This window comes from Equus caballus, chromosome 16 (assembly GCF_041296265.1).
Source record: "Equus caballus isolate H_3958 breed thoroughbred chromosome 16, TB-T2T, whole genome shotgun sequence".
Lineage (NCBI taxonomy): Eukaryota > Metazoa > Chordata > Mammalia > Perissodactyla > Equidae > Equus > Equus caballus.
The window spans coordinates 93,212,715-93,234,648 of NC_091699.1; the positions used below are offsets into that span (position 1 = coordinate 93,212,715).

The window sequence follows — 21,934 nt, forward strand, 5'->3', positions numbered from 1 at the left end:
GTTCATAACTAGACATGGTTCATGTGTTGTGAAGGCTGGAAGCATTTCTGTTTCCAAATGTTTAAAGATTATATTAAAAATGAGTGTTGTTTGATTTCAAAAGAGCTGACAAAGATGTATCTAAAGCCCCAGGATTGGGTGACTCCTGAAGACAAGAATAAGGGCAGTCACATGGAATTCCGGGCTAAGCTGGGCTTATATTCCCGGCTCTCTCTACATAACGTACCTTCAGTTGCTCAAAACTGCAAAAAATACTTGTTCTCATCTAATTTGGAGGAAATGGCACAACAGTTACACTATGGTGTAACTGTTCCCTTTCCAAAAACAAAAAAGCAATTAGTAAAAATCTCTTGCACATTTTCAAAATACTTTAAAATCAGCAATTCTTCCCCATAGCATTGTTGGCTCATTTTATAGTGAAGGTGCTAAAGAAAGTTAGGGACGATTATGGAATTGCACCTAACTCACGCTCTATGCCGCTGTTGACTCCAGTGAGCCATGCTGGGTTCCTAATGTTTAATAGATGTCTGAATCTTTCTTTGGGCCAAAATAAACCAATTAGTTGCATCTGAAATAGCTGCTTTGTTACAAATCAGAGTCATTTATAAACAGAATGGTTATTTCCTTATAGCAAAAGAACAAAATCCATTCCTAACCTATGCTCATAAATCACGTTCAGCTCTATGGGCCCAAATGCAATTCCTGACATAAGCCACGTCAGCACTAAGTGAGTGAGGCTAATAGATTGGCTCTTTTTAACTGGACTATTAAGTCCATTAACATTTAATGAAACGATTTTAACTTTATCCACAAAAACATTCACAATGCCTTTCCATCAACTCCCTAAGGCAAAACCACCTAAATTTAAAAGAAGAATAACTGTGAAGCTTCACCAAAGTATAAAGACTTTGTAGGACAGGTTAAGTCCTGAATGTGTCTCAACGCAGTCTGCATTTAATTTTTACTACAAAGGTAAACCCAAAGTGGCAATTACCCTCTGCGAACCATACCAAATCATCTCAGCGTGAAAATACTGGCGTTTTTCTTACGACGATGTAATGCATATAGAATTAACCAACGCAATTTCACCAAGAGCTCAGTCATCTATTTCAAAGTTATGCTGTGAAAGATTATCTTTAGAAACATCATGTTAATTATTTTCCCTTTACAGCATCTCCAAGTAAAATTATACTCACTATGGCTTGAATGATTAAGATCCAGAAACCAAAGTCCTTTACAAAGATCCAGCTGTCACACTGCCACAGAGAGAGATACATGGAACACAAATAAATCCAATTGTCATTCAGTTGTGCTTTATTCCCTGTAACCTTCAACACCTACATACACTAGTTCAAACTCATGTTTGTTCTGAACCTTAAGTCTGCAAATTTTTATAAATATATTTTTTCCCAAGGCCTATTTTGAAACTTCTAAGGTAGAGAGAATTGAAATTGGTCCCTTATTAAGCTTTTAAAAAAATAAACTAATATATTCTTATTCATGTTTCTTAGTGTGATGCTACTATCTGGACAATTCTGTAAATTTAACAATTCTGTACCTGCTCCTCCCAAATCTGATCCCTTTAAAAACATCTCTCCCTCAATCAAAAAAAAAAAACACCTACAAACATCCATGACTTATAGTCATGTTTTTGGCAAACTTATTTAATAATCTAATGATAAAAAATATGTCATATTTTTTTTAAACACCTGGCTTGAAAGAGCTCACATGGCAGCTTCAGGGATTTGAATAGCTTTGAGAAACCTGAACATCTAAAGGAGTTAGTGGGCTGACGCGGCTGAGACACTGAACATTTGACGCGGCAGTTGTAGAAGCTGTAAACGTACCACAGTAGGAAGCGGCTTTCTGTGGACTTCAAAGCCAACGGCAGTTAATTATCTAGCTTTCGGGAGCGGTGTGGACTTCCCACGACAGCTGTCAGACGAGGACACATGGGCATCTCCACAACTGCACATCAGCTCGTGTCATTGTTCAGCTTGGATCTCATCGGAAAGAAATGCTTAAGGTCTCAGCTTGGTTCAATTCAAATTAGTCTAAGAGTTTTCCCAGATGGTTTCTCAGCACAAGCTTATTTCTCACCCCAGAGCCCATCCTTTGCCATCACCTCAGAGCTGCAGTCGACATGCTGTTTGCATATGCTCAAGCTCCATTTTTAATGCCATGCATGGGATATATCCATTTGAACTTTCTCCTCCCCCTCATTACTGTGAATTCAACCTGGAGGTCTTGTAACTTTGGTGAGAAAAGAAATGCTGCTTCTTTTTAATCTTCTCTCTACTCTCTCTCTCTCTTTCTATCCTCTTTCTCCTCCTCCTCCTCCTCTTTCCTTCCTCCCACTCACTCCTCTCATTTTTTAACTGACAGAGAAGATTGACTGTTTCTGCCTGATGCCTAACAGGTGGGATGTCTTGGGGTGTTCTCCATGGCTGATCAAATATAGTGGGTCCAACAATTATTTGACTTGCATGAATCCTGCAGGGCCCAACTTGTCCACACTTTCTCAGAGCATCAGCTTCTATCAATAACCTCATCAGGGTCCAGATCAGCCACAAAAATGCCCAGAGTAACCGACTTCATTCTTGGTCTCTCCTAACACTCAGTTGAGAGTTTTGGTCACAATTGTGCACTTTGCTGCATTTGTCATCTTTTTTAGATCCAGAACTTATCCTTCTTGAATAATGTCAAGTGGTCCATAAACACAGGTGATGTGCCCCTAAGAAAAGAAGACAAAAAGAAAGTAAAGAATATATTCTTTTAACTAGACCGCTGGAGATAGGAAAGAATAGAATTTGAAGGGGGAAAAATGAGGGACAGAGTTATAGGGATCAGAAAGGTAATTAGGAAAGAGCCGAGAGAAGGAAAACTTTTCCAAAAAAAAAGAAAATTGAAGTACTAAACTGATAGGACCTAAACTAATTTCAAACCTTCTAGAACATTTCTGCCTTTAAGTACTTTAAGTTAGTGAGGTCTTGCTCTTAAACTTGGAAAGTAACAAAAATAACAGTTGAGCAAAAATCCTCAGCAATGGCTGACCTCTCATTGCCATTCACTTCAATCAGCCCCATACTGTTTTTTGACATGTCCAAAGTCCCAAACGAGGCCTTGCTGATTTCAAGCAGTTAGCAAGTATGTGCAATATATGCAGAATCATCTTCTGGGGACTTCAAAAACCCAGGACTCTTCTTGTCCCTCCACCTCCAGGAAATAAATATCAAATGCTTTCATCTTTCTAGTGTGCAAAAGGTTTTCAAGCTGCCTGTCAAATGTGTGATGTGAGCGATTTGACAAAAATATTATACAAATTTATTAATTATCTTTAAACATGTTTCTTTGCAGTTTTCAGCTCATCTTACATTAAGTGTTGAGCAGAAACTGGCTGTGTTTCTTACAGGCATAAATCTTTAACGTTCTTGGTTTCCTTTAATGACTTTGCTTTCTTCTAAAAGCGTCTGAATAACTCTGAAAACCATGCTGGACAAATTCCCAGGATGCCAGGCTGCTGCCCAAAATACTCAAAGGTGACAGGCCACAACTGCTTCCCTCTTCCCAGGGAAAAGGGTGTAAAGGTGGAGGTCACTGGAGACTCGACAAATGTGCAACTGCCAAGTGTTCAGGCTCTGTCTTCCAAGGAGATGCTGAGTAGACTACGTTAAAGCCAGCTGCTTTACGTAGAGTGCAGAGTTAATCAGACCTAGGCTTTCCAGTCTAAATAAGGCAATGTTTCATCAATGAATCATAAAAATCTGAGAATGGAAATGTACTTTGAAAATCATATGGTCCAGAGATCAGATCCAAGAATGCCTGCTATAACACTCCTACCAAATGGTCACATGTTTGAGCACCTATGGGGCAGAGAATCTACTCTGTGTTGAAATAGTCTACACACATACACACAATTGTAATTCATATCAGACAAATGGATAATTTCCATAATATGTAAAGAGCTACTGCACCTCACTAAGAAAAAGATTAATAGTGCAATAGAGAAATGGGCAAAGGATATGGAAAGAAAAAGAAGTACAAATGATTCTTAAATATAAAAAGAGAATATATACTCAACCTCACTTATAGTAAGAGAAATGCAAATCAAAACTACACTGGGATACAACTTTTCAAATATCTCATACATTACTGATATGAGTAAAAATTGGTACAAATCCTATAGATAGTAATTTAATAATCAAAGTAACAAATGCACATATTTGCTTTTACTCACTATTTCAACTTTTAGGAATTTTCACACAAGCAAAATCATCCACACATATGGTTAGTCACTGCAGCACTGTCTGTGCTAACAAAAAAAAATGTAGAAATAACCTAAATACCCATCAACAGGGATGAGGTTAAATAAACTTCAGTATATCCACACAATGGAGTACTATGCAGCTGTAAGTAATAACAACAAGACAGCTCTTAATGTTCATAATAGAAAGTTCTCCAAGGTATGTTGTTAAGGTATACTCAGCAAACTAGGAATAGAGGAGAACTTCCTCAACTTGATAATGAACAGCTACAAAAACCCAACACCTAACATCATATTTAGTGGTGAGAAACTTGAAGTTTTCCCACTAAGATCAGGAATAGGACAAGGATGTCCCCTATTACCACTGTTTTTCAACATCATACTGGAAGTCCTAGCCAATGTAATAAGACAATAAAAGGAAATAAGAGGTATAGAGATTGGGAAGGAAGAAATAAAACTGTCTTTTTTTGCATATGACATGAGCGTCTATGTAGAAAATTCAAAATTATTGACAAAAAAAAAAGAAAAACACTCCTGGAATTAATAAGCAATCATAACAAGGTTGTAGGATACAAGGTTAATGTACAAAAGTTGATCACTTTCCTATATACCATCAATGAACAGGTGGAATTTGACATTTAAAACACATTACCTTTTACATTAGCACCCCAAAAGTGAAATACCTAGGTATAAATCTAACAAAATATGTACAAGATCTATATGAGGAGAACCACGAAATTCTGATGAAAGATATCAAGGAAGTAAATAAATGGAGAGATATTCCATGTTCATGGGTAGGAAGATGCAATATTGTCAAGATGTCAGTTCTTCCCAACTTGATCTACAGATTCAACACAATCCCAAGCGAAATCGTAGCAAGTTACTTTATGGATACTGGCAAACTGGTTATAAAGTTTACAGAGAGAGGCAAAAGACCTAGACAGCAAACTCAGGATTAAAGAATAAAGTTGGCGGACTGACACTACCTGACTTTAAGACTTTCTACAAATCTACAATAATCAAGAGAGTGTGGTATTGGCAAAAGAAGAAACCAATGGATCAATGCAATAGAATAGAGAGCACAGAAACAGACCCCCGTAAATATAGTCAATGATCTTTGACAAAGGGGCAAAGGCAATACAACAGAGAAAAAATAGTCTTTTCAACCAATGGTGCCAGAATGATTGGACATCCGCATGCAAAAAAATGATGATAGACACAGACCCTACACCTTTCACAAAACTTAATTCAAACAGGATCACAGACCTAAATGTAAAACACGCAACTAGAAAACTCCTAGAAGATAACATAGGAGAAAATCTGGATGACCTTGAGTTTGGCAATGACTTTTGAGATACAACACCAAAAGGACAATCCATGAAAGAAAGAATAGATAAGCTGGACTTCATTAAAACTAAAATTTTCTGCTCTGTGACCAACACTGTCAAGTGAATGAAAAGATAAGCACATACTGAAAGAAAATATTTGTAAAAGATATATTTGATAATGGACTGTTACCCAAAATATACAAAGAACGCTTGAAACTAAAAAGTAAGAAAACAAACCAACCAAATAATAGGCAGGCCAAAGGCCTTTACAGATACCTCACCAAAGGAGATATACTGATGGCAAATAAACATATGGAAAGATGCTCCACATCTGTCTGGTTACACGCCCAGCTGGGTAAGCAGTGCAGGATAGGTTGTGGAGAGACCAAAGAAAAGACCCAGAGACAGCGAACAAGACATATAGGTTAATTGGGAGTTACTTACATAGAATGTTCAGTGGCGGTCAGCTGGACAGAAGTGTGCACCCACAATCGTGCGTGGGGAGGAGGCTGCTTATACAGGCAGGGGGCACAAAGGCTATACGCTTGCCAAGAGGGACTGTCCTTGGTATGAGCAGTGTCCCCAGGAACAGTAGCTCACCTGGAGGGGCTCTGTGTTCCTTCGTGATGTTCTCTGAGTGAGATAAGTTAAGATCCAGGCTGCCAGGCCCTGGATCATTACAAATCTCAGCACCTGGGCATTCTGCCCAGAAGGTTGGCATCCTGCCCAGAAGGGGGCCAGAAGGACACATAGTTTCAATGGGCTTTTGGGCTCTTGTTGAGCAAGCAAGGCCCAGGCCCTACAAGAGCATATGTCACCAGGGAAATACAAGTGAAAACAACAATGAGATACCACAACACACTTATTAGAATGGCCTAAATCGAGAACTCTGACAACATCAAAGGCTGGTAGGCACGTGGAGCAACAGGAACTCTCATTCATTGCTGGTGGGAATGCAAAATGGTACATCCACTTTGGGAGACAGTTTGGCAGTTTCTTACAAAACTAAACATATTCTCACCATACATTCAATGGTTGCACTCCTTGGCATTTACCCCAAGGAAATGGAAACTTACATCCACACAAAAAGCGGCACATGGGGATGTTTACAGCAGCCTTATCCATAATTGCCAAAACTTGGAAGCAACCAAGATGCCCTTCAGTAGCTGAATGGATAAATAATCCGTGGCACATCCAGACAGTGGAATATTATTAAGCACTAAAATGAAACGATCCATCAAGCCATGACAAGATGTGGAGGAAACTTAAACACATCTTACTAAGTGAAAGAAGCCAACCCGAAAAAGATACACACTGTATGATTCCAACTACATGACATTCCAGAAAAGGCAAAACTATGGAGACAGCAAAAAGATTAGTGGTTGCCAGGGTGGGGGGAAGAAAGGGAGGAACAGGCAGAGCACAGAGGAATTTCAGGGCAGTGAAACTCTTCTGTACAATACCACGATGGTGGGTACGTGTCATCATACTGTGTCCAAACCCACAGGACGTACAACACCAAGAGTGCACCCTAAGGTAAACTACGGACTTTGGGTGATCATGATGTGCCAAGGTAGGTTCATCGATAGTAACACATGTCCCACTGTGGTGTGGGATGTTGACAGTGGGGGAGGTCATGCACATGTGGGGACAGAGGCTATACTGGAACTCTTTGTACTCTCTGTTCAATTGTGCTATGAACCTAAAACTGCTCTAAAGATAAAATTTATTAATTTTAAAAAAGCATAGTACCATATAACAAGATGTATAGGATGTTTCTATTTGCATAAAAAATGGGGGGAGGGATTATGTACACATTCATTTTTCTTCTATGTGCATGAAAGGGTTACTTGTAGGGAGGAGGACTGAGGGTTGGAGGAAGACTTTCACCACAGACCTTTTTATACTTATTTTGGACCATTAAAAAAATTACCTGGGGGCCAGCCTGGTGGTGCAGTGGTTAAGCTCACACGTTCTGCTCTGGTGGCCAGCGGGCCACTGGGTCGGATCCCAGGTGTGGACATGGCGCTGCTCATCAAGCCATGCTGGGGCAGGCATCCCACATATAAAATAGAAGGAGATGGGCACGGATGTTAGCTCAGGGCCAGTCTTCTTCAGCAAAAAAGAGGAGGGTTGGCAGCAGATGTTAGCTTAAGGCTAATCTTCCTCTAAAAAAACCCAAAAAACAAAAAAATACTGATTTGGGGCAGCCCTGGTGACACAGTGGTTAAGTTCACACATTCCGCTCTGGTGGCCAGGGGGCCACCGGGTCAGATCCCAGGTGTGGACATGGCACCGCTCATCAAGCCATGCTGTGGCAGGCATCCCACATATAAAGTAGACAAAGATGGGCATGGATGTTAGCTCAGGACCAGTCTTCCTCAGCAAAAAAAGGAGGATTGGCAGCAGATGTTAGCTCAGGGCCAATCTTCCTGAAAAAAAAAAAACAAATTACTGGGGTCAGCCCTGTGGCCGAGTGGTCAAGTTCGTGGGCTACGCTTCAGTGGCCCAGGGTTTCGCTGGTTCAGATCCTGGGCACAGACCTAGCACTGCTCATCAAGCCATGCTGAGGCGGCGTCCCACATAGCACAACCAGGAGGACCTACAACCAGAATAAACAACTATGTACTGGGGGGCTTTGGGGAGGAGAAGAAGAAGAAAAATTACCTATTCAAAAATTAAATAAAATATTAAAAATACATGAAAAGTAGCCTATTCTATCCCTTTCTTGCAGTTAAAAAAATCCCATAACAGTACTGAAATACTGCCCCAAATAGTTAACTCTTTTCATTTTTTTTTTTAACTGAGACAATAACACAATGGTCTATTTACTCTAACCCTGAAAGTTTGGGCCCAATTTTCAATCTTCTTGAAACCTATAAAAGTATAAAGGAAATCCTAGACTAATCTCCAAAAGAGAAAAATCAAATCATACAGAGTGTGAGTTTCTGTATGAACCTTTGCCTTCCTGTTTTTTTTTTTTTTGCTTATAAACTTCACCTTAAATGTCAGCCATCAGTCTTGATTATTTATCTGCCATTTAAGGCCTTAATGTTTAAGCCTCCAATCCAGAAGATTCTGCAGGCAGGGAACATAGCCTGCTGTCTGTGTCCCGGGGGTGTCAGAAACACCCAGCTGTCCTGACCAGCTGAGCATATTCCTCGGGAAGTGCTAGCTGCAGAGCCTCTGGCGCTTTGAGGCATTCTTCTCCCGACCTTAAAAGGTATCCAAACACCTTTTCTAGATAAATGCTATCTCTTTCAGAATCGATTTGTCCAGGAGGTCTGTCGCACAAATTGCTGGAACCACTATCTTTGATAAGAGCCATTCTTCTGCTCGTCCCTGGGGTGCTTAGTACCTCTCTTACAGACATCCCCTTGTGCATTTCACATTCGGTGCTCACACGGTCTTGATGAGTTCTATTCTAGCCTAACACAGAAGAGCAGGTGGCTGGGCAGCTCTGCCTCATCTCCCTTTGGGAGAACCTACTTGCCTCCAGAAAGGGCTGCCCTTAGCTGACACCAACAGAACTTGCCAAAGAGTTCACATGCTGATTTTTTGATAGGCCTCTCGAGGTTAGATACCATCACCACTCCTATGCTTTTGGCCAGGCCAGGAGCCGGGTGCATCCTAATGATGTGCTGTGACCACATTGTTTGGCTGCAGCACCCTATCTGGCAATAGAACGGTGTGGTATCAAATTCTGGTGACAGCTTTCAGCTCTGTAGTATTCAAGGAAGATCCTGGGTGGCAGGAGGGGGTTTCCTAATGCAAACTGGCAGAGAAAAATCTTCTGCTCAAGGTCAGTCCACACTGCACGGATTCAGGCTATCCAAAAGCCCTTAAACTATTGATTGCAATCTGTTTCCAGAATACAGATGTTAGCAGACGGTGATTCTTAAATACTTGCCAACGAAGGTTAAAGTGGTGGATACTTTAGCAAATTTTTTAAGCTCTTTAAATCCAAATAGAAAATTACCTCAATCATCCAATGTAACAAAACCTGAAAGACTTTGGAAATCAAACATTGATCTGGTTATCACAAAAAAAAAAAAATCCAAAAATAAAGAACTTGAAAGTTCATCAGAAGCAAAAGTGAAAGCAAACAGAAGCATATATTTAAGAGCCGTGTAACACAGAACAGAAGTTGAGGAACTGTTTTAAAGCTCAACGGCCAGATTGATCTGTGTGGAATAATAAGTCACTTGTTCTCACATTACTTTAAAAAAATGCTTAAAATACATATTTGGGAAAAACCTTGAAAAGTTTAAGTACCAGGACTGAGTATATTTCTATTTCTACATAAACCGTTCTTCCATTTATAATGGCCCACCACAGCACTAGGTATTCACCGTTTCAAGGATGACATGTTCCTATAATGGCTCTAGGCACAAAATAGCAATGCCTCCATCAACGCAGCTTCCAGAGACATGCTGCTTTATTAAGAAGTTTGTTTTCAAAAATCTTCAGTTAACATTTCAAGCAAAACTATATGTATTCATATATGACAAAAATACCTCTGGACAAAGACTCTGTGTACTGGCTCATAAAAGGCATATTCACACATCGAAGGCACACAGTTTCTCCACCTCTTAGTGTTGTCATTTTTGTGTACCACATGGAGCTAGTAATATCTCCTGCACAGGGCTGTGGGAAAGATGAAATGAGATCATATACGGAGTACCTGTGCTTTACTGTGCCTGATAAACGTAGCTCTTACAATGAATGTCTCTTCTCCTTCAACCAGAACGTACTTTTCTCTCTAATTATAGGTGAAATAATTTGTCCTCTGAAAAAAGGAATCTCAGATGGGTGGCGATTTTTCAGGTGTTGAGCACATTCGAAGAACTCTTTCAGCCTTTGTTCCGACGAGCCCTGCCTGGAACCAGGAGTGAGCAGTAGGATCTATTCTAGGAGCTGCTTGGGGATCACTGGCAGTGGAGCCACATACGTCTTTTGACACAAGCTTTTTCAGGACTTTCTGGAGGACCTTTCTGAAGCCTTCTTTGCTCTTTTTCACCCCCACTGTCACTCCATCTCTGCCTGCCCATGAGCTAGAAGCCTCTCTCAGGCTCCTTCTAACATTCATCTATCTTCTACTTTCTGCCCCATTTTTTCTCCTTAGAGATCCTTCTCCTAAAATCCAGTGCTTCTTTCATTCCTCCATTTCCTCTATATCAAAAGGTGAAGCAGACGGTGGGAGCTTATTGACATACTGACAGCCTACATTGGCAAAGAATGTCTATGAGGTCCTAAATTCTGGAGAACGCTCCGCTTCCCATGCAAATTCCAGTGAGGCAGCACAGTTGAAGACCCAGGCACACCATTCTCCTGTAAAAACGCCTTGAGCAATTTTCTAACTTCTCCAAGTCTCAGTTATATCCTCTGTAACACAGAGGCCATAATTCTGCACGAACTAAAGAAAGTCACTTTCATCCGGTGAAAAAGAAAAAAAAACACTTCTCCTTTTTGTGTCCAATCACTGTGCTCAGTAGACATCCGTCAACTTCCCCCTCACCCTGGAGGCTCAGGGCTGGGATGGAGCTCAGAGATGTGGTGAGCCTGAGGGGTTGGGTGTAGTTCCATAACGCAAGAGGGCTCAGGGTTGGGGGAGGGGGGCTACCTGTTACAGTCTTTAGTTGTTTTCTTTTTTAAGTTGGGAAGCTGAATTTTTAAAAAAAAAAAAAAAGAATAAAATTGTTGCTAGAGTCCCATTGGCCTTGTGAAAACATCATGTATCCAGCAGGATTACCTGACAGGTTGTTTTGAAGAGCAAAGGATACAATTCACAGGAGAATACTTTCTATAGTATACACAGTGGCCTCCCTTATCTGTGGTTTCACTTTCCCTGGTTTCAGTAACCCATGGTCAACCATTGACCTAAAGTATTAAATGGAAAATTCCAGAGATAAACAATTCGTAAGTTTTAAATTGTGCGCCATTCTGAGTAACATGATGAAATCTCCCACTGTTTCACTCCGCCCTACCTGGGACGTGAATCATCCCTTTGTCCAGCAGATCCACAGTGTACACACTATCCATCCATTAGTCACTTAGTAGCCATCTCAGTTATCAGATTAACTGTTGCAGTATCACAATGCTTGTGATCAAGTAACATCTTGAACATCACCTGTTCCTAACATCTAACCATCGACATCATCTGTTCCTGACATCCAACCATTGACATCACCATGGCTCAATGATCCATCTTCTGACGTACAGTCAGAAGGTCAATGGTAGCCTAACCTACATCAGAATGCCTACGTCATTCCCCCCACTTCATCTCATCACATAGGCACTGTATCATCTCATATCATCACAAGAAGGGTGAGTACAGTACAATAAGATACTTTGAGAGAGACAGAGACCACATTCACATAACTTTTATTACACCATATTCTTAGAATTTTTCTATTTTATTATTAGTTATTGTTGTTAATCTCTTACTGTGCCTAATTTATAAGTTAAACTTTATATAGGTATCATATGTATATGAAAAAACATAGTATATTTAGGGTTCCGTACTATCTGAGGTTTTAGGCATCCAGGGGGGTCTTGGAATGTATCCCCTGCAGATAAGGGGGGACTACTGTATTGTGACCTAGAGATTTGGTGACAATGATGTTCTCTCTCTCCATATTTTTTGCTCTTCAGGCAAAACCCCTGTAGTCAATCACTAAGACTCTGAATTGTAATGAACCCTAGGGTCATCTTTCCTAATCCTCCTCAGATGAGGCCCTGAGTGTACGCATGTTGGACGAGTAGGAGCAGGAAGCACTGGCAAGCCAAAGACAGTAATTCTCCAGTGAACACATGGGCACCTATGCCCCCTTCTCTCTCAGTGTGCTATGAACAGACAGAAGATCATCTTAGGACATGATCGATTTTACATAAAAACAGTAACTTTCATTCTTCATGATCTCATCCAAATTTGGCAATGAACTTTGAAAGTTAATTGCCATTCTTATAAAGTTAAACATGATCATGCACCACATAATGACGTTTTGGTCAATTCTGGACCACATATACAACCGTGGTCCCATAAGATTAGTACCATATAGCCTAGGTGTGTAGTAGGCGGTGCCATCTAGGTTTGTGTAAGTATACTCTACAATGTTCGACAACAACAAAGTCACCTAACGACCCATTTCTCAGAATGTATCCCCATCACTAAGCAACACATGACTATATACCATACTATGCAACCTGGCAATCTCGCTCCTTGTACTAGAATATTTATGAAAGCTTTATTCACTAAACCTCAAAGTAGAAGCAACCCGAATGTCCATCTGCTGGTGAATGGATAAACACATTCTGATAAAAGCATGCAAAAGAATTCTACTAAGCGATAAAAAGGAATGAACCATTGATTACAACATGAATAAATCTCAAAAGCATCATGCTAAAAGAAGGCAGACACAAAAGCCTACACACTATATGATTGCATTTATATGAACTTCTAGAAAAGGCAAATCCATACAGATAGAAATCAGAGCTGTTTTCCAGGAGGCAGGGCAGGGGCAAGGGACTGACCATAAGGGAGTTTGGGGGATGATTGAGGTGATAGTTACAGACTGGATGTATTTGTCAAAGCTCATCAAACTGTCTACTTTAAAAAAGTGAGTTTCATTTTATATAAATAATGACATAATAAAGCTGATATCTTAAAAAATGTAACTGCCAAAGAAGTTCTCTTAGTTTTTAGTCTTATAACTAGCTAATTTAAATGATTTATCCCACCAACTAAAAGATGGCAAATATGATAACTAAGGTTTGAAAAGTGAAATGTATGTGAAGCGTTCAGAGTCAGAGACCATGGACGACTTTATCCCTCCTTCTTAGCCACTGTCATGTTGTTATTATGTTACTGGTCGAATAAATAATAAAAGTAAGATTGAAAGATCGAGCAATTCCTTTGTCTTTTTAAGATTTTTAAACTAATTACAGAAGGCTATTCCCATGTCTGGATCAGTAAGGCTGCCTCTCTAATTTATGGAATCTTCATTTTACTGAAAAATCACTACAAAATCCTCCAGAGTCACCCAAATTGAGCTGAAATTTCATCTTCCGTGCTGTACTCCCACTAGAAAACTCTGATGATTTAATCATTTACTAATTAATTCCACATTCCTTGCTCACTTCCAAAAGATCTCAAGGAACCTCATAAATAAGTCAGGCAAGGGTAATAATGGGGGAAAAGGTTAACACACAAATAAATGCAGGGTGGAGAACCTAAATAACTACTGAATGTGGCTGCAAATTTTGCTCTAAGCTTCTAAGTGGACCACAAAAGAGGGAAACTTGTTGATATAAGACTCAAAACATCTGTAAGATAAAGAAAAAACTACATATTAAAGAGATGCAACATTCTTTCTGATACCAAGACCAGTGTTAAAATTTTACCATGGATCCTCAGGAAGAGGAAATTGTGTGACATAGGAGTATCTTCAACAGCACATAGGAAAACCCACATCAGTGAGTTTTCTGTGACATCCTTAGAGCCACAAAAAAAGCCAAAAATATAATGCCTCTCTAGGCAGGGGACCACGGTGGCTGAGAGAAAAGGGGGCAAGGGAGAGTTACTTTTCACGGTACACATACGCATTTGCAGCTCTGAGTAGTACACAACCTACACACATTACCAGTTATTAGTGTAGAGACTGGAGAGGTAGGCCACCTGGTTCAAACCCTAGCTCTACAAATTACTAGCTGTATAATGTTGGGCAAGCTGTGTGCCTCACTTCAAAAGGGGGATTAGAGACTATCTACCTCACTAGGTGGTTGGGAAGGTTAAGTGATTTAATGTGGATAAGAAGCTCAGCATCAGGAAAGTGTTCGCTATTACTAATGATAACGTCAAAGTGCAGCTTTGTAAAGGCTGTCCTGTGATGGGGCAAAACAATGTTGCCCCAAGTAGGAAGCTCAGTGATAATCACATTTTAGTTAAGGTTGTAAACTTAGAGTATCTAACAGATACGAAAATCTGCTGCCATGCCTGTGGGGTTTACACAGCTAACAGATCTAATTTATTTGAGTTTTGTCACGTGATTTAGAAGGCAATGTACTACTAAGCATTATTGAAAGAAATTTCACAAGACCTAAATAAACGAAAAGATATCCCATGTTCATGGATCAGAAGGCTTAAGTTTTAAGTTGTCAATTCTCTCCAAATTAATCTACAAATTCAATGCAATCCCTATCAAAATCCCATCTTCCTTTATTGTAGAAGTTAATAAACTGATCCTAAACTTCATAAGGAAATGCAAGGCACCCAGAATAGTCAAAACAATCTCGAAAAAAGAACAAAAATGGAGGACTCACTCTTCCCAGTTCCAAACTTTCTACAAAGCCAGAGAGATCATGACAGTATGGAACTTCCATTAGGACAGACATATAGATCAATGGAATAGAATTGAGGCAAGAAATAGAATTGTCACGTTTATAGTCAACTGATCTTCAGCAAAGGTGTCAAGACAATTCAATGGGGAATCAATGGCCTTTTCAACAAACAGTGCTGGGACAACTCAATATTCACATGAAAAAGAAAGAAGCTGGACCTCCACTTCACACCACACACAAAAATTCACTCAAAATGGATTACAGACATAAATTTAAGAGCTAAAGCTATAAAACCCTTAGAAAAATCATAGAGGTAAATTTTTATGACCATGGTTAGGCAATAGTTTCTTAGATATGACACCAAAAGCACAAGCAAAATAGAAAAATAAATAAATTGGACTATGCAAAAATTTAAAACTTTTGTGCTGCAAAAAATACTATCAAGAAAGTGAAAGGTTCACTCGCAGAATGGGAGGAGATATTTACAAATCATATATATATGCATATCCTAAATATCTGATAATGGACTTGTATGCATAAGATATAAAGAACTCTTACAACTCAGTAGTAAGAAACCAACTCAATTAAAAAATGGGTAAAGCGTTTGAATAGACATTTCTCCAAAGAAGACATTAAAATGGCCAACAAGCACACAAAAAGATGCTCAACACCACTAGTTATTAGGGAAACGCAAATAAAAATCACAATGAGACCATGCCAAACCCATTAGGATGGTGATAATAAAAAACACAATAGCAAGTATTGGCTAAGAAGTGAAGAAATTGGAACCCTCATACTAGTGGGAATGCAAAATGATGCAGACACTTTGGAAAACGGTCTGGCAGTCCTTGAAATGTTAAACATATGGTCTAGCAATTCTACTCTTGGCATACATCCAGAAGAAAGAAAAATACATATCCATGCAAAAACTTGGACACAAATGTTCATAGGAGCAGTATCCACAACAGCTGAAAAAATGGAAACCACCAAAACATCCATCAACATATTTATCCATGAAACGGATAACTAAAATGTGGATATCCATATAACGAAATACTATTTGGCAATAAAAAGGAATGAAATACTGATACATGCCACAACATGGGAGAACCATGAAAATATTATGCTAAGTGAAAGAAGCCAGTCACAAAAGACCACATACAGACAAAGCTCTGTGGACAAATCTATAGAGACAGAAAGTCGATTAGTAGCTGCTGAGGGAAAGAGGGAGAGAACGAGGAGAGACTGCTAATGGGTACAGGTTTCTTTTCGGGGGATGAAAATGTGCTAAACTTAGATTGTGTTGATATTGGCACAACTCTGTGAATATACTAAAAACTATTTAACTGTATACTTTAAGTGGCTGAATTTCACAGTGTGTGAATTATATCTCAATAAAGTTTGTTTATTTTTAAAGAAAAGGCCAGTAACTAGTCACCAGGCCCTTCTAGCTTATGGAGTTTAGGACTCCAGCTCTTGAGTGAAAAATGAGCTACTTTGGTCCTCCAAGGGTATTATTTCTTAAAACTAAGATTCTGACTAGAAATGAACAGGGTTGTGATCAGTGGCAACAATTCCAGGTAGAGGTTTTGTGTGTTATCTGTTTGAGGGCAAAATTTTAAGTAGTTAGTTAACTAGTTAGTTCCTGTGTCCAGCCAGACGTGGTGTATCTATCTCATGGACTGTCCGTGGGAACTGTCTGTGTCCTAGGCCAGCAGGTTGCCCTCTGGAATGGATTTCCAGGTCAGTTGCTCCCACCATCAATTAGTGTGTGTGCTCAAGGGAATGCAAACTGATTTCAGCATTATCTTAAATAAAACATAATTAGGAAGGTAAGTATCCTGCCAAAAAATTACATAATGCATTCCAAAGCCAACTAAAAGTGAATTTGGGACCAACCACACTGAATATCCCCGTTTAGCACAGGTTTAAATGGTTAGTAGTTATGCATACTCATGTAGAATATAGCTTTCTTTTTTTTCTTTCTGCTTTTTCTCCCCAAATCCCCCCCAGTACATAGTTGTATATATTTTAGTTGTGGGCCCTTCTAGTTGTGGCATGTGGGACGCTGCCTCAATGTGGCCTGATGAGCGGTGCCACGTCCACGCCCAGGATTCAAACCAGCGAAACCCTGGGCCGCCACAGCAGAGCGCGCAAACTTAACCACTCAGCCACGGGGCCGGCCCCAGCTGTTCTTTTTTAACTTAAATCTTTCTTTTAGGACTCAGAAATTCTGATAGTTCAAATTTCACAGGGGAAAAATGAACAAATTCAAGTCTCAAACATTGTCTCACTACAACATACGTGTCTATCCTTTACCTGCAAAGCCTGACAATCCAGAATGTTTGAACACTTCGCTGTTGAAAGTTGGTGCACAGCCTGGGCATCACCTAAGAGATCCACTCCAAACCAGAGAATCAGAATCTGTACTCTAACAAGCTGCCCAGACAATGTGTGCACATACTAAAGCTTGAGAGGCCCTTGCTCTCATCCCCAACTGAAGAGCGATATAGAGCAGCCTCAGGAGATGTGGGCAGGGGGTCACTATCAGTAACCTCCATTAAAACAACATGGAGGAGTAGACTGCAGCAACCCCAAAATGTCCCTATTTGACTCAAAGTGGTCAAAGCTGTAAACTTTCTGTTTCTGTACATGTGCATGAAACACAGGAAGGCAGGCTGTGGTGCCCACTTTGACTTACACACCCTGGAGGGTTGAGCAGAGGAGCTTGTTCCTAAGAGAAGCTTCCTGCTTGTTCCAGTTGTTCCCAGCTCTCCCTCCTGGCTTTGCCCTATGGCCCAGCACCACAGCCCTGTGGAAGCTCAGCGGCAGGAGGGTTCCTGGGTGAAAGATGGAGCCCCCACTCTTCTACGTTCACCTATTAGCATGGAAAGGAGCAAGTCAGACCTGCACGCACCACTCTCTGTTTTTCTTCTCCCCAGGTGGGTGTAATTCAAGTACAGGCATTACATTCCTTACAGAGCTCCAATCTTCTAAGCATACAGGGTTTGAATAAGTGGAAACCCATCCATTGCACTTTCGCCCCCATATTTCCACTTCCTGCAAAGGAAGTTCATAATGCCAAGTAACCCGGAGGTCTTCCCACATGCTTCAGTGGTCTCTACCCTTAAGATTCTTAGTCAAGAGGACTGGGCTTAGGACCAAAAGTTTGCATTTTAACAAGTGCCCCAAGTGGTTCTGAAGTAGGCGGTCCAGGCCTACACTGGAGGAAAGAGTGAAATAACTGATCCGAGAACAGCAATACCACCATTGCAAATAAAGCACTTATTCTCAAGCATCTATTTCATTTTTTGAAATGATGCTGTCAACTTCCTGTTTGGCTTCCATTCAGCAATTACTAAGCAGCTACTGTCAGTAAAGAACTGTACTACCTGCTGCTTTCCTGGCGTCTGGGCTGGGTGGAAGGGATGGGGAGCGGAGAAGGGTGTGATCACACAAGAGAGTGATTTCTCAACTTCCCAGAAGAACGACAAATTCACCTTTTCATCATTTGTGAAACAGATTAACCTAAACAACTACATTACCCAACCAAGTTACCATAATTTACTAACCTTTTCAGAGCTGTCATGGCCTTGCAGACGGGAAGGTCAATTCTGCAGAGCAAACTGCCAGGTTCAGGTCCTGCCTTCTCCCCTCACACGATATGACCGCACACAAGTAATTGAACTCTGGTGAGCCTCAGTTTCCTCATGTGTGAAATGAGGATGTAACACCTACTTCCCTGAGTTGGTGCGAGGATTCAAGGAAACACTTAAAGGGCCTCGTGATGCAGAGGGCTCCAAGAATCTAAAAAGCAGACTTAAGAATCATTCTATTTTTCCGTTAAGGCCACAAACCCGTTGTGAGAACACTAAGATATGCTTCCAGAGGGTGATTTGGAATTCCAGGTAAAAAGAGTGGAATTAAACTTTTATGTTTGTTTGATTCAAGCAGTTCAGAGGAATTGTTATAACTAGAGTGACCTGGGATTCTTGTTTTTTAAGGTTCCCTAATCCTCGGCTTCTTTGGGAGTTTGTCCCCCTGATGCCGCACTCTGCCCCAAAGGCCCCTCCGAACGCCAGCTCCCGGGGTCCCGGGGGCGCAGGGCGCGGGGCAGGCGGGGGCGCGGGGACCGGTTCGGGGGCGCGGGGACCGGTCCCGCAGCGCGGCCGGCGGCCCGGCGCGGAGGATGCGGCGGCGGCGCGCGCGCCCACGTGACGGCCGCTATAAGAGCGCGCGGGCCGCACGCCGCCTCCCGCCGCGCCTCCTCGCTGCCGCGCTGCGTCCCGGCGCCCGGCTCCCGGCCCGACCCGCGGCTGCGGCCGCCGCGCCCGGCAGCACCATGGCAGGTACGCGCCCGCCGCCCGCGCCGCCTCCGCGCCCGCGGCCCTGGGACCCCCGCCGCACGGGGGCCGCCGCGAAGTTGCGGGCCGGCCGCCCCCGGGCGTGTCGCCTCCTGCGTCAGCGCCGCCCGCCGCCCGCGCCCGCAGGGCCGCCTGCACCCGGGCCGCGGGCCGAGCCGGGCCGCCGGAGCCCCGCCGGCGCTTCCGTGTCCTCGCCCTTCCTCCCGCTCCCCGCGAAGGGCGGCGGGCCGGGGGCTCCCGCGGGCAGGAGCCGGGAGGGGGCGGCCCGCCGCTCCTCGCGCCCGCCCGGCGCTGGCCGCCACGCCGAGCCTATTTTTAGGCCTCCGGAGCCGGGCCGGGCGGGCGGCGGGGGGCGCCGCCTCGGCCCACTTGTTGCGGGGCGTCCGGGCCGCCGCGCGAGCCTGCCCCCGGGATGGGAGGCTCCCGGGTGGCTGGTCCCTCCCGTGAGGTCGAGACTCACGCGAGGTCATTGCAGCCGCTGAACTGGCGGAAGATTGCAGAGGTGACCGGAGTTCAGCCGTCCCTGGAAGGTGGAACTCCCTCCCTCCCGACTGTCCTTGCCTTTCCTGTTCATTTGTGAGGTTTGCGGGGTCTCGTGTTCCTAAGCATGTGTCCCGTCCCCTACTTCATCTTGGAGAGCATCCATAGGCTTGCTTCCTGAAACCCTTGAGTCCTACTTACCTTATAAACTTTTCTCCGTGATCGCCTGAAATCTGGACCGCTGCTGAGTTAAAGCATCATTCATTATGGCGCGGATTAAATACTCCTGGGGCCGACTGACGGAAATGTTGCCATTTTATGACAGATTGAGGGAGCAAGCACAGGCCGAGGTTGATGGGCATGGCAGGTGGCAGGTGTCACTGTTCGGGGTTTTCCTAGAGTGTGACTGGCCGGGAAGCGGGCGGCCCTCTCGGGGTGAGGAATGTCAGTCTTTCTACAACTTAACCGTGGACCTGCCCCGGAAGAGAGCTCCACACTGTGTGTGAAGATGGCCCTCAGGTGGGAGGCTGGGGGATGTGCTGGCTCTCTTGACAACCTACAATTTCCTCTCACTTCTGGACTGAGTTTCCTCTACCTCTGACCGGCCTCCACGTTGGAAAATGGGGAAAGGGAGAAAGGAAACAAGACAGAGAGTGACTTCGTGACAAAATGTCCCAGCTCCCTGCGTGGGCAGCAGGGACCACGTGACCCCTGCCAGAGCTTCATCCTAAGTATCTTGTACATTTGGATGCCCACCAACTTGCTAATGTTAAAATCCCCTGGGAGACGGAGTGTGCCCCCAGAATCATCGCAGGGAAGGACTGGAGGAATCCCGAAGGCTGGGCTGGTGGTCTTGGGAGGGCACACCTTGTTCTGGAAGGATAATCCACGTGTTTGCCTTTGGTCTGCCGACTGAGTGGTTACTGGAGTTTGATTTTTGAGTGTGTGTGTGTGAGAGAAAGAGTGTTGGGGGCCCCAGGTTCAGGGTGGGGAGCACTGCTTGCTTCTCCAAGGAAAAGGAGGCAGGTTTGTTAGAGCTCGTGAGCTGGTCCCTAAATCCGTTCGGCAGCCCTCAGCTGCTGTTTAGATAGAAGCAAGAAGGAGGGAAGGCCTCTGAGGAGGCGATGTCTGAACAGAGACTCAGTCAGTCTTGAGGGTGGTCATGGCGGGGGCCTTTGCTCCAGGTGGAGGAAACAGGATAAAAAGCTGGAGGATTGACAGAAGTGTCAGCACCAGCACCAGAATGAAGAATATGGCCTCTGCTTTTAGACACTCTCGCTTGAGGCTGTGAGTTGCATTTGTGCTTGGCTGGAAAGACTGCGTTCCTTTAGAAGACCCAGAAGATGCACTTCTTGATCTCTTCATTACCACCTGTTAATTGCCTGAGGTTCACTCTCTGGCTGTTAAGCTACTATTTACTCTGAGAATTTAGCATGTTCAGACGCTAAACTGGGTTTAATTTTTACAGCTCAGTCAGCCTCTTGAAGATCACTGGAGATACTCCTGCTAAAGAATGGCCTCGAACCAATCTTGAAGTGGGCACTTGAGTTCTCTGCTCCTCTCCCTCAGAGAGGCTGCTGCTTCATTAATAGACCAGATTGATCTCAGAGGGGCTGATTTTGCCAAATTACAGGTTGAAAAGGGTCCTGAGGTAGATTTTTCTAGGTGGGATATTGTAATGAGTGTGTTTTTTTCTTTGTATTAAGATCAGGCCTTTGTGACGCTGACCACAAACGATGCCTACGCCAAAGGAGCCCTGGTCCTGGGCTCGTCTCTGAAACAGCACAGGACCACCAGGAGGCTGGCTGTGCTCACCACCCCGCAGGTCTCAGACTCCATGAGGTGAGGACCTCCCTGCCCCTGTGTTGGTGTTGCTCTGACCTCCCTCTCTGCTGTTTCCGGCATCAGTGGGCATTGAGACCATACCCTTTTCAGGGGGTGAGTGCCAGGTGGAGAAAGCAGAGAGTTGCTGAGTGAAGGGCCCCTGGGTCTCTGAACCTCTTCCTAGCTCTTGGGAGGTAGTCCAGCCAAGCTCCCTTCTGGGAAGTGGTGTTCCGGCTGATGCACTTGCTGATTCCAACTCAGAATAGAAGAGGCCTCTCCCTTAAGCAAGTCCTCTCAGGGAGACTTGAGTGAGTGTGTCCGTCTGGGCATTCCCT

General features: G+C 43.1%; 1 protein-coding gene and 1 long non-coding RNA gene across 4 annotated transcripts in view; one reads left to right on the plus strand and one right to left on the minus strand.

Annotated features, from left to right (window-relative positions):
• Positions 1-1,296: 1,296 nt before the first annotated feature.
• Positions 1,297-19,127, minus strand: LOC111768443 (uncharacterized). 2 transcript variants are annotated; one of them, XR_011427056.1, is made up of 4 exons: positions 18,504-19,096; positions 17,637-17,809; positions 7,526-7,637; positions 1,634-2,734 (listed from the first exon to the last, which is right to left on the minus strand). It is a non-coding gene; the product is annotated as an uncharacterized lncRNA (long non-coding RNA). The 2 variants fall into 2 exon arrangements; XR_002800827.2 differs by lacking the exon at positions 17,637-17,809 and having other exon boundaries at positions 1,297-2,734; positions 18,504-19,127.
• The window catches only part of GYG1 (glycogenin 1), a 32,161-nt gene continuing 29,326 nt past the window's right edge, over positions 19,100-21,934 (plus strand). The window contains exons 1-2 of one of the 2 annotated variants that reach the window (XM_023621078.2): positions 19,100-19,280; positions 21,482-21,617. In XM_023621078.2, the coding sequence (XP_023476846.2) occupies positions 19,121-19,280; positions 21,482-21,617 (296 nt within the window). In that variant the 5' untranslated portion in view covers positions 19,100-19,120. The remainder of the gene's footprint in view (positions 19,281-21,481; positions 21,618-21,934) is intronic. The other variant, XM_070238289.1, reaches the window with a different exon arrangement.